The sequence below is a fragment of the Lepidochelys olivacea genome (assembly GCF_965140295.1).
Source record: "Lepidochelys olivacea isolate rLepOli2 genome assembly, chromosome: 1".
Lineage (NCBI taxonomy): Eukaryota > Metazoa > Chordata > Testudines > Cheloniidae > Lepidochelys > Lepidochelys olivacea.
In genome coordinates, this window is record NC_140411.1 from 183361720 (window position 1) to 183375385 (window position 13666).

At 44.4% G+C, this 13666-nt stretch overlaps 1 protein-coding gene across 1 annotated transcript in view; it reads right to left on the reverse strand.

The window, feature by feature from the left end:
* GBE1 (1,4-alpha-glucan branching enzyme 1) overlaps positions 1-13666 on the reverse strand; it is a 319711-nt gene that overhangs the window by 236696 nt on the left and 69349 nt on the right. Inside the window, exon 2 of the mRNA XM_084624305.1 lies at positions 2536-2705. Within this exon, the coding sequence (XP_084480431.1) occupies positions 2536-2705 (170 nt within the window). The remainder of the gene's footprint in view (positions 1-2535; positions 2706-13666) is intronic.

Sequence of the window (13666 nt, forward strand, 5' to 3'; positions counted from 1 at the left end):
GCGCCCTGGAGGAAAATTCCTTCCCGAGCCCAAATATGGCAATCAGGGTGTCAAGCGACCAAAAAAATTAATTGCGATTAATCGCACTGTTAAATAAATGATATTCTATTATTGTGTAAATATTTTTGGATGTTTTCTACTTTTTCAAATATATTGACTTCAGTTACAACACAGAATACAAAGTGTACAGTGATCACCTTATATTTACTTGATTACAAGTATTTGCACTGTAAAAAAAACCACAGAAATAGTATTTTTCAATTCACCTAATACAAGTACTGTAGTGTAATCTCTATCATTAAAGTTGAACTTAAAAATGTAGAATTATGTACAAAAACAATGAATTCAAAAATTAAAACAATGTAAAATTTTAGAGACTGCAAGTCCACTTAGTCCTACTTCTTGTTAAGCCAATCGCTCAGACAAACACATTTGTTTACATTTACGGGAGACACTACAGCCTGCTTTGTGTTTACGTCACCTGCAAGTGAGAACAAAGGGTTCGCATGGCACTGTTGTAGTTGGAATCGCAAGATATTAATGTGCCAGATGCACTAAAGATTCATATGTGCCTTCATACTTCAACCACCATTCTAGGGGATATGCATCCATGCTGACGACGGGTTCTGCTCGATAAGATTCCAAAGCAGTGCGAACCGATACATGTTCATTTTCATTATCTGGGTCAAATGCCAGCATTACAAGGTTGATTTTCCCTTTTGATGGTTCAGGTTCTGTACTTTCCGCATTGGAGTGTTGCTCTTTTAAAACTTCTGAAAGCATGGTTTTACACCTTGTCCCTCTCAGATTTTGGAAGGCACTTCAGATTCTTAAACCTTGGGTCGAGTGTTGTAGCTATCTTTTAAAATCTCACATTGGTACCTTTTTGCTTTTAGTCAGCTCTGCAGTGAAAGCGTTCTTAAAATCAACAACATGTGCTGGGGGCATCACTCGAGACTACTATAACATGAAATATATAGCAGAATGTGGGTAAAACAGAGCAGGGGACAAATATTTGCACTGTAAAAATGATAAAAGAAATAGTATTTTTCAATTCAGCTAATACAAGTACTATAATGCAATCTCTTTATTGTGAAATTATTATTTCATTACTATTTATAATTATTTCATTATTATTTACAAATGTAAATTTTTTTTTGTTAGATAACTGCACTCAAAAACAAACCAATGTAAAACTTTAGATCCTACAAGTCCAATCAATCCTGCTTCTTGTTCAGCCAACCACTAAGACAAACAAGTTTGTTTACATTTATGGGAGAATGCTCTCTGCTTCTTATTTACAATGCCACCTGAAAGTGAGAACAGGGTGTTCATATGGCACTTTTGTAGCCAACATTGCAAGGTATTATGTGCCAGGTAAGCTAAATATTCATATGCCCCTTCATGCTTCAGCCACCATTCCAGAGGAGATGTTTCCATGCTGACAGTGCTTGTTAAAAAAAATCATGTGTTAATTAAATTTATGACAACTTCTTGGGGGGAGAATTGTATATCTCCTGCTCTGTTTCACCTCTATTCTACCATATATTTTGTGTTACGGCAGTCTTGAATGACAACCCAGCACATGTTGCTGAATTTAAGAACACTTTCACTGCAGATCTGACAAAACGTAAAAAGGTACCAATTTGAGATTTCTAAAAATAGCTACAGCACTAGACCCAAAATTTAAGAATCTGAAGTGCCTTCTAAAATCTGAGAGGTACAACTGTTGAGGATGCTTTCAGAAGTCTTAAGAGCAACACTCTGATGTGGTAACTACAGAACCCGAACCACCAAAAAAGAAAATCAACTTTCTAGTGGTGGCTTCTGACTCTGATGATGAAAATGAACAGGCATCAGTCTGCACTGCTTTAGATCATTACTGAGCAGAACCAGTCATCAGCATGGACATATTTCCTCTAAAATGGTGGGTGAAGCATGAAGGGACATATGAATCTTTAACACATCTGGCACAAATATCTTGCCATGTCAGCTACACAGTGCCATGGGAACGCCAGTTCTCACTTTCAGGTGACATTGTAAACACAAAGCAGGCTGTACTGTCTCCCGTAAATGTAAACAAACTTGTTTGTCTGAGCGATTGGCTGAACAAGAAATAGGACTGAGTGGACTTCTAGGCTCTGACGTTTCACAGTTTTATTTTCAAGTACATTTTTTGGTATATAATGCTACATTTATAAGTTGCACTTTCATGATAAAGAGATTGCACTACAATACTTGTATCAGCTGAATTGAAAAATACTATTTCCTTTGTTTCTTTTTTAGTGCAAATATTTGTAATAAAAATATAAAGTGAGCACTGTACAATTTGTATTTTGTGTTGTAACTGAAATCAATATATTTGAAAATGTAGTAAATGTCCAAAAATATTTAAATAAATGATATTTTGTTATTGTTTAAAGGCGCTATTAATTGCATAATTAATTGTGATTATTTTTTTCAACTACTTGACAGCCCCACTTTTCAAAATGAGAATGAGAATACCAAAATGGAAAATTCTTTCAAAATACTTACTGAAGTCGCCAGTAAGAAACACTCCTTCTGCCCCTGGAGCCCACTCTTTGCAATATAGTCCGCCATCCACAAGTTGATTGACTCCAAAGGTTTTGTAACTTTTTGAAAATTTATCAAGGCCGCCTTCATTTTCTTCAATGTTCCTCAATCGGTCATGAAACAGGGTATACCTTTCAAACAACAACATTAAATACATTTTAGAAAATTTAGTGAACATGTTACTTATAGTAGGTACTCATAGCTACACATGGCACGTACTTATTTTAATGCATACACACATGTATTTTCGATTAGGCAGAGTATAGTGGCATCCTCAGACTATGGTACTATACATCCCTTTGTGTATTACCCCCATTCCCCCCCAAACAAAGCAGATATTTACTTCATGCACTTGAACTTATCTTACCAATATTCTGATACAGCACAAGGTTTACAGTACAAAAACGTCAGCCTCGCTTCCACCTACAGTAGGGGTAGTCAATAGGTGGACCGTGGTCCAAATCCAGACCACCAGATGCTTTTGAATGGACCCAATTTTTTATTTTTTTTATTTTTTTTTTTATTATTATTTTCTCTGGGGTCTGGACCTTGACTATACCTTGACCAAAAAATTTGGACCTTGACAAAAAATAATTGACTACCCCTGGCCCACAGTTTCTTCACTTTACAGCAACAGCCTGTGGTTTAAGCCTACACACTGAAACTTGTGATTGACAGTCCAGAAGCCATAAGGTTATTAAACAATAAAAGGAGAACTTCACTCACACTAAGCAGCCTTGAAATTTTCCTCATGTGGCCTATAACCAATAATAGGATATAGGAAGATATCCTATAGGTTTGAAAATTTCTACTGCAAGCACTATAAATACAATAGGATCTTAATTAAGCTTAGCATCCCACAGGTCATGGCCAGCGGCAGTGCAAGACATAGGCAAGAGCCTTTTAATACCAGAAATATTTGAGAGCTACTGGACAAAGAAATAGTACTAGGTGGTTGCAGGTTATGTGAACTTTGTTCAATTCCTCCAATTACTCCCACTGAAGACTAGTAATGCCAGAATACCATCAACGTCCAAGCCTTGAAGTGATTACTTTGATGTTGATGGCAGATTCTGCCACCCTTACCCTGAGTAGTCTCACAGTTTTCAGGACTTAAGAGGTCAAGTGTGAATAAGAGCAACAGAATCAGGCTCTTACAACTTGAAATAGTTCTCACACGGATTGCAACCACTTAGCCTTCCCCCACACACTCCAGTATTCAGATAGATGGTAGTTTGCTAATAAGTCCAAAAACAGTCAGGCAACCCTATTGTATGTTGACGCTTACATCCAACCACAAAATTGTCTACTCATCTGCCAAATTCCAATTTACTGTGTTATCTACAAAACTAAAATGCCAGAAATATGCTGTCTCCAAAATTTATTTATGCCAGTACACTTAAAGCTACACCCCATCCTCCATAACCCCCCCCCTCAAATAATGTTAAGGTACTATTTTTTTTCTTTGACAGCAAGGAAAAAATAGAGAATGGCAGCATGGTATAATGCTGAGTTTTATTAAAGATATCCACTTTGAGAGTCATTCATTCAAAAGGGATTCATTCATCAGTCATAGTGACAACTAAGATATTACACCTTGAAGAAATGTCAACATCTGGACACCATTCTGAGATTAATTTAAAGTTCTGATTCAGAATTGGTCTCTTCAGTGGCAGAGAATTTGTGATAGAAAGGTTCAAGATGTCCCATTTTTTGGTTATTTCAATTGAAAACAGGCTTATGTTTACAGAGTTTTATTATTTTCTTAAGATTAATCTACCCAACAGCTTTTATTATGAAGACAGATATTCACCGTGAAACCGCTGTGTGACTCAAAAGAGGGAAGCCCCAGGATATACTAAACAATATACTCATACCTCCCTAATGCCCATCCCCTAGTATCACTTCTGTAAATTTGCTCATGGGTGTCATGCCTCAAAACTGGGTCATGTTTCCTGCACCGTCTAAGATCAATTTCATTTACAGTGCTATAGACAGCACAATGTGTCTTACAGGCCTCTGTATATAAAGTTGTCATTTTCAAGAAAAAAAATGTACACCAGTTAATTTTAAAAACTTTTTTACAATTTTATTTGCATGCATTACATATGTCAAAACACAAGTGTAGAAAAGACTTATAAAAAAAAGTTAAGAGAAAGGTTAAACACACTAGTAAAGAGCAACTCACTGAAACTTGCCTCAGAAGTTCAACATCTGACATTTGGCAAGATTATTCCATTATCTACGGGATCTCCTTGCAAGTAGAAGGAGCATTCCATTGGTTATAGATATTATATACTGCATATATACATTTTTAGTTTGCTATACAACAGCATACTGAATGTGCCACACTGCAGTCTTAAGGCACACAGAAACCACCCGAAAAGAGCTGTATTCAACATTTATTGTTTTTAAAAAGTTATACTGCAGTAGCACCCAGAGGCCCTGGGATCCACTAGAAGGCATACGAACTGAACGAGGCAGTCCCCTGCCTTGAGGACGCCCTAATGAGGTCAGTTGGAGTTTTATCATTGACTTTAAATAGAGCCAGGATTTCATTTCAAGAGTATCTATACATATACATATATACACACACACACACCCAGAAAAAAGGGTTACCTACCTTTCATAACTGTTGATCTTTGAGATGTGTTGCTTATGTCCATTCCATGCTAGGTGAACGCCCACGTGCATGGTGGGAGATTTTTGCCTTAGCAGTACTTATAGGGACAGCTGTGGGGCCCTCTGGAGTGCCGCACTCGTGTGGCATCACCACCCTCTCTGCTCCTTCTTGCCAACTCCGACAGAGGGGCAGGAGGGTGGGTAATGGAATGGACAGGAGCAAAACATCTCGAAGAACAGTTATGAAAGGTAGGTAACCCTTTTTTCTTCTTCAAGTGCTTGCTCATGCCAATTCCATTTTAGGCAACTCACAAGCAGAATCAGTGGAGGTGGGCTCACAGTTCACAGTCTCGCAGCTTGCAGCACTGCTCTGCCAAACCCAGCATTGTCTCGAGCCTGCTGGGCCAGCGCATAGTGCTACGCATACATGTGGACGGATGACCACGTCACAGCCCAACGGATATCTCTGATTGGCACCTGCGCCAGGAAGGCAACTGACGACGCCTGTGCCCTAATTGATTGAGCTGTCACGATCACTGGCAGATGCATCCTTGCCAGCTCATAGCAGTAGCGGATACAGGCCGTGATCCAAGACGAGATTCTCTGGGTTGACACTTGGCACCCTTTCATCCTGTCAGCTACAGCAACAAACAACTGTGTTGACTTAGAGAATGGCTTCGTTCTATCAATGTAGAAGGCCAGCGCGCATCTGACGTTCAAGTTATGCAAACTGCGCTCCTCATCCATTACATGAGGCTTTGGACAAAGAACCGGTAAGTAAACATCTTGACCCGTGTGTAACTGGGAGATGACCTTGGGCAGAAAGGCTGGGTGCGGACCTTAGTCTTCTACAAGGATGTCTAGGGCGACTCTGGCATGAGCACCCTAATCTCGGACACCCTACGGGCTGAAGTTATAGCAACCAAGAAAGACCTTCCAGGAGAGAGGCAGGAGGGAGCAGGAAGGCAAAGGTTCAAAGGGGCTGGGGGGGCCATGAGCCTGGACAGCACAAGATTCAGGTCCCAAGTGGGGTGTGGGGGGGAAACCGGGTCTCAGACATGGAGGTAAAGGCACTCCAAACCCTTCAGGAAACGCCCCATCATGGTCTCAAAGCGGAGGATGGAACATCGAAACAGCCTCTGGGTCTACCTTGATTGAAGATAGCGACAGACCCTGGTGCTCAAGATGCAGTAAATAGTCCAGGATGTCCTGCAGCGGGGTCTCATCCGTGTGAATGTGTTGGTCCATGGCCCAACACATTAACAGCTTCCACTTTGCCACATATGCAGCCCTCGTGGACAATTTTCTGCTGCTCAGCAAAACCTGCTTGACATCAGTGGAACAGCCCCGTTCTTCCACACTGAGCCACGCAGCAGACAAGCCGACAAGTGCAGCAACTTCAGGTTTGGGGGTAGCAGGTTGCCATGGTTCTCAGACAGCAAATCTGGACTATGAGGTAGCTGCAGCAGGGTGGTTGATGACAGACTCAGCAGCATGCCGAACCAGTGGTGACGAGACTACGCCAGGGCTATGAGGATGACCATTGCTTTGTCTTGCTTTATCTTGAGCAGGACTCCGGATTAACAGCACTGGCAGCATACATCAGTGCTCCCGAGCACAGAATGAGGAAGGTGTCCAAAAAGGGGCTCTTATCCCTGCCTGCAGAGAACAGAACACATGGCACTTCCTGTTCTGTCTGGACACGAACAGGTCCACTTGGGGAGACTCCCACCTGTGAAAGATTAGGGTGATCACCTCCAGATGGAGCGACAACTCATCGCAAGATGAGAAGATACTGCTGAGATGATCTGCCATGACATTCTTGGCTCCAGGCAGCTACCAGATGAATGGCGGGTCTCACACAAGTCCCAGAGGCTGAGCACTTCCCAACAAAGGGCTAAGGACCTGGCTCTGCCCTGCGTGATGATGTAGAACATCGCAGCTGTATTGTTTGTCAGGACAATCATCACCCTGCCCTTCAGGTGGGGCAAGAACACCTAGCAGGCCAGGCAAACCGCTCTGAGCTCCCTGACATTGATATGAAGGGCCAGATCACTGTGTAGCCAGAGGCTCTGGGTGCTAAGCTCACAAAGATGAGCTCTCCAGCTCAAGTTCAATGCATCTGAAACCAGGGTAACGATGGATAAGGGGTCACAAAGGGAACCCCTTGTAGCATGGACTCTGGATCCTGCCACCAGTCCAAGGATGATAGGATGTGGCTTGGTACCATGACCACCCTGTCCAGGGCATGCCTGCTGGGGATATAGACTGTGGCCAGCCATACCTGAAAAGGTTGTAAATGAAGAGGGACATGGCTGACCACATATGTGCATGCGGCCATGTGGTCCATCAGTTGCAGTCACATGTGGGCTGTGCTAAGAGAATGGCTCTTCATGTGGGAAAGAAGTCAGACATGGCCTGGAAGCATGCTTCTGGAACCTGGCTCACGTGGAGTTGAGAACTGCTCCGATAAATTGTGTGTTCGACTGGCGCTAACATGGACTTTACTGTGAGTATCAACAGGCCCAGATTGTTGGAGATTGCTCACATCAGGTCAATGCTCTGTTGGACCTGCTCTGGAGAGCTACCCTCGACGAGGCAGTTGTCAAGATATGGGAAGATCTAGACCCCCAAATATCTCAGGTAAGCCACTACCAGCACCATGCATTTAGTGAACCATGCATTTAGTGCCAAGCCTGCCCATTAGTACAAGGTGTGGAGAATTTAATGTGGGAACTGGAAATGGCATCCAAACTAGTCTCAAATTAGATGGGAGCAATTTTTAATCCCCCACTGAGCTGGCCTGTACTCAAAACATACTCATTCCTATTTCAAAGATTGTGTAGCTCATTAGCAGTGCCTTGACACACTGTTATCCCAGTGAGATCGAGACTTGCTTTGTCAAGGTCTGGTTTTTGCATTTCAAACACAAAGATCCATTCTCTTCACACTCTAGTAAGGCCTCTCTTGCTGTGACTGTCTGTACGCCTATGTTCACCCCTTTTACATTACCATGCCACGTTCTATAAAAAGCATACTGTGTAGGTAGCATTTGAAAACTCATGATTATTGTCCAAGTAAAATGAGACAATACTGTATGTAAAAATATCCGATTCCACTGTACTTTACCAAGGCTTGTTCCACCATGTTCTGGAGGGCAGTCACCAACAAGTTCCCCAGAGACAAAAGGCTAGCCAATGCCTCAGCCAGGTGTCTAGGGGATCAAAGGGACCATCATCTGATTAAATGGCCACTCTTACATGGAGGGGCGAGGGTGGCGCAAATCTATATTTTGACAAAGACCCAGGTCCTCTGGTCGCACAGACTGTCTCCTGAACATCAGCTGGAAATGATTCTTGTGCAAGAGGAGAGGACAGACACCCCAAATCATATCTCCCTTGCTCTCTACCCATGGCATCAACAACAGCAGAGGAACAAAAAGCAGCATTGGACTAGGGGGGAGATCCTGACAGAGAGTTCCTGCAGTTTTACTGGTTGAACCATGTGGGGAGAGAGACCTTTGCTTTGTATTCGCTTAGCTTGTTAAATTAGTTGTTAGTCACATTTTACCTTTTATTTCCTTGAAACCAATTCTGACTTGTATGCCTCATTACTGGTCACTTTAAAAATCTCCCTTTCCATAGTTAATACATTTGTTTTGTTGTTTTAGCTAAATCAGTGTGTTTGGATTGAAATGTTTGGGAAACTCCATTTGGGATAACTGGATTTGTACATATTTTCTGCTAATAAATGACAGACTTTGCATGAGCCTGTATCATCCAGGATAGTGCAGGCCAGTACAAGATGCACATTTTTGTTGGCAAGTCCGGGACTTAGTTTGCTGGTGTTGCTCTGTTATGTAATTCATGAGTGTCTGTACTCATACACGGTAGCTAGTAGCAGGCATTTGCCTGGGATTGGTGAGTATCCGAGTGTGTGTTTGCTGGGAGGGCAGTGTGAAAGCCTGAGTGAGTGCCTGATTGGGCGGTAGCCTGCAGGGGGCGGGCATTGGGGCTGTCTGTTTGTTTCAGGGAAGCCTGGCTGTTTAAAAATAGCCAGAGCTCTGCAAACCAGCTGAGCGGGGGCGAACCAGCTGAGCAGCGGGGAACAGCAGAGCAGCACACAGCAGGAGTTTGCCTGGAGTGAGCCCAGTGAGGCTTACATCTTGCCAACTTCTCTGAGGAAGCTCATATAGGAAGGTGATATGGAAGCGGAAGTGGGGGGGTTCAGCTGTTGTGACCTGCACTGGATGTGCCATGTTTGTCTTTCTTCCACAGGACAGAAGCGACTGTCTGTACAAAGTGCAAGCTGGTCACCATATTGGAAGAGAAGATCGAAGGTCTGGAGCAACAGATAACGACCCTGCGTTGCATACGAGAATCTGAGGATTTTCTGGACAAAAAAGTCAGGATATGCTTCTACGGGCACAAAGCTCTAAAGATTTAGAGCAGGTTGCACAGCAGAGCCAAGAGGCCAGTGAAGAAGCTTGGCAACATGTGACCACAGAAGAAGGGGGAATGTCCGGGTTCCAGCAACACGGACACAGGTAACTAACTGCTTTCACTTCTCTCCACAAGTACCATTGCGGAGAGTGGACCAGATGATATGTCTGGGGGGAGAAAGCAGAAGGAGACTCCGCTGGTTGGAAGGCATGAGATGCACTGTCCTGAGGTTGGGGGTTCCATGACCACCACTCCCAAGAGAAGGAGGCGGGTGGTGGTGGTCGGAGACTCTCTCCTCCGGGGGACTGAGTCATCCATCTGCTGCCCTGACCGGGAAAACCGAGTAATCTGCTGCTTACTAGGGGCTAAGATTTGCGATGTGACAGAGAGACTGCCGAGACTCATCAAGCCCTCGGATCGCTACCCCTTCCTGCTTCTCCACGTGGGCACCAATGATACTGCCAAGAATGACCTTGAGCGGATCACTGCGGACTACGTGGCTCTGGGAAGAAGGATAAAGGAGTTTGAGGCGCAAGTGGTGTTCTCGTCCATTCTCCCCGTGGAAGGAAAAGGCCTGGGGAGGGACCGTCAAATTGTGGAAGTCAACAAATGGCTACGCAGGTGGTGTCTGAGAGAAGGCTTTGGATTCTTTGTCCATAGGATGGTGTTCCATGAAGGAGGAGTGCTGGGCAGAGACGGGCTCCACCTTACGAAGAGAGGGAAGAGCATCTTTGCGAGCAGGCTGGCTAACCTAGTGAGGAGGGCTTTAAACTAGGTTCACCGGGGGAAGGAGACCAAAGCCCTGAGGTAAGTGGGAAAGCAGGATACCGGGAGGAAGCACAGGCAGGAACGTCTGGGAGGGGAGGGCTCCTGCCTCACACTGAGAATGAGGGGCAATGAGCAGGTTCTCTCAAGTGCTTATATACAAATGCACAAAGCCTTGGAAACAAGCAGAGAGAACTGGAGGTCCTAGTGATGTCAAGGAATTATGACGTGATTGGAATAACAGAGACTTGGTGGGATAACTCACATGACTGGAGTACTGTCATGGATGGATATAAACTGTTCAGGAAGGACAGGCAGGGCAGAAAAGGTGGGGGAGTAGCACTGTATGTAAGGGAGCAGTATGACTGCTCAGAGCTCCGGTACGAAACTGCAGAAAAACCTGAGTGTCTCTGGATTAAGTTTAGAAGTGTGAGCAACAAGAGTGATGTCGTGGTGGGAGTCTGCTATAGACCACTGGACCAGGGGGATGAGGTGGATGAGGCTTTCTTCTGGCAACTCGCAGAAGCTACTAGATCGCATGGGTGACTTTAATCTTCCTGATATCTGCTGGGAGAGCAATACAGCGGTGCATAGACAATCCAGGAAGTTTTTGGAAAGCGTAGGGGACAATTTCCTGGTGCAAGTGCTAGCGGAGCCAACTGGGGGGGGAGCTTTTCTTGACCTGCTGCTCACAAACCGGGAAGAATTAGTGGGGGAAGCAAAAATGGATGGGAACCTGGGAGGCAGTGACCATGAGTTGGTTGAGTTCAGGAACCTGACACAGGGAAGCAAGGTAAGCAGCAGGATACCAACCCTGGACTTCAGAAAAGCAGACTTTGACTCCCTCAGAGAACGGATGGGTAGGATTCCCTGGGGGACTAACATGAAGGGGAAAGGAGTCCAGGAGAGCTGGCTGTATTTCAAGGAATCCCTGTTGAGGTTACAGGGACAAACCATCCCGATGTGTCAAAAGAATAGTAAATATGGCAGGCGACCAGCTTGGCTTAACAGTGAAATCCTAGCGGAACTTAAACATAAAAAAGAAGCTTACAAGAAGTGGAAGGTTGGACATATGACCAGGGAAGAGTATAAAAATATTGCTCAGGCATGTAGGAATGAAATCAGGAGGGCCAAATTGCACCTGGAGCTGCAGCTAGCAAGAGATGTCAAGAGTAACAAGAAAGGTTTCTTCAGGTATGTTGGCAACAAGAAGAAAGCCAAGGAAAGTGTGGGCCCCTTACTGAATGAGGGAGGCAACCTAGTGACAGAGGATGTGGAAAAAGCTAATGTACTCAATGCTTTTTTTGCCTCTGTCTTCACTAACAAGATCAGCTCCCAGACTGCTGAACTGGGCATCACAGCATGGGGAATAGACAGCCAGCCCTCTGTGGAGAAAGAGGTGGTTAGGGACTATTTAGAAAAGCTGGACGTGCACAAGTCCATGGGGCTGGACGAGTTGCATCCGAGAGTACTAAAGGAATTGGCGGCTATGATTGCAGAGCCATTGGCCATTATCTTTGAAAACTCGTGGCAAACGGGGGAAGTCCCAGATGACTGGAAAAAGGTTAATGTAGTGCCCATCTTTAAAAAAGGGAAGGAGGAGGATCCTGGGAACTACAGGCCAGTCAGCCTCACCTCAGTCCCCGGAAAAATCATGGAGCAGGTCCTCAAAGAATCAATCCTGAAGCACTTGCATGAGAGGAAAGTGATCAGGAACAGTCAGCATGGATTCACCAAGGGAAGGTCATGCCTAACTAATCTAATTGCCTTCTATGATGAGATTACTGGTTTGGTGGATGAAGGGAAAGCAGTGGATGTATTGTTTCTTGACTTTAGCAAAGCTTTTGACACGGTCTCCCACAGTATTCTTGTCAGCAAGTTAAAGAAGCATGGGCTGGATGAATGTACTATAAGGTGGGTAGAAAATTGGCTAGATTGTCGGGCTCAACAGGTAGTGATCAATGGCTCCATGTCTAGTTGGCAGCCGGTGTCAAGCGGAGTGCCCCAAGGGTCGGTCCTGGGGCTGGTTTTGTTCAATATCTTCATAAATGATCTGGAAGATGGTGTGGATTGCACTCTCAGCAAATTTGCGGATGATACTAAACTAGGAGGAGTGGTAGATACGCTGGAGGGCAGGGATAGGATACAGAGGGACCTAGACAAATTGGAGGATTGGGCCAAAAGAAATCTGATGAGGTTCAATAAGGATAAGTGCAGGGTCCTGCACTTAGGACGGAAGAACCCAGTGCACCGCTACAGACTAGGGACCGAATGGCTAGGCAGCAGTTCTGCGGAAAAGGACCTAGGGGTGACAGTGGACAAGAAGCTGGACATGAGTCAGCAGTGTGCCCTTGTTGCCAAGAAGGCCAATGGCATTTTGGGATGTATAAGTAGGGGCATAGCGAGCAGATCGAGGGACGTGATCGTCCCCCTCTATTTGACATTGGTGAGGCCTCATCTGGAGTATTGTGTCCAGTTTTGGGCCCCACACTACAAGAAGGATCTGAATAAATTGGAGAGAGTCCAGCAAAGGGCAACAAAAGTGATTCAGGATCTGGAACACATGACTTAGGCTGAGGGAACTGGGATTGTTTAATCTGCAGAAGAGAAGAATGAGGGGGGATTTGATAGCTGCTTTCAACTACCTGAGAAGATACCTGAGAGGTGGTTCCAGAGAGGATGGTTCTAGACTATTCTCAGTGGTAGAAGAGGACAGGACAAGGAGTAATGGTCTCAAGTTGCAGTGGGGGAGGTTTAGGTTGGATATTAGGAAAAACTTTTTCACTAGGAGGGTGGTGAAACACTGGAATGCGTTACCTAGGGAGGTGGTGGAATCTCCTTCCTTAGAAGTTTTTAAGGTCAGGCTTGACAAAGCCCTGGCTGGGATGATTTAATTGGGGATTGGTCCTGCTTTGAGCAGGGGGTTGGACTAGATGACCTCCTGAGGTCCCTTCCAACCCTGATATTCTATTATTTAGATGCTGGAGGCTGTGTGTGATTAGGCCAGGAGTGGTTGCTCTGACAGCCAAGCAGGGTAAAAGGCAGCCCAGATTGGAGCATTGAGGGGACACAGCTATCGGTCAGTCCAAATTGTACCCTGGGTAATGTCACAAAAGCTCACTAGCAAGACCTCTCAGCTTTCCCTTTTCAAATATATTCAATAGTAACCCTCAAACACACCCCATTAAGCAAAATACAAAATAAAAACAGTGTTAGCACAGCATCCAAATTCACTTCTAAAAATGTTTTACAATATAAAATGA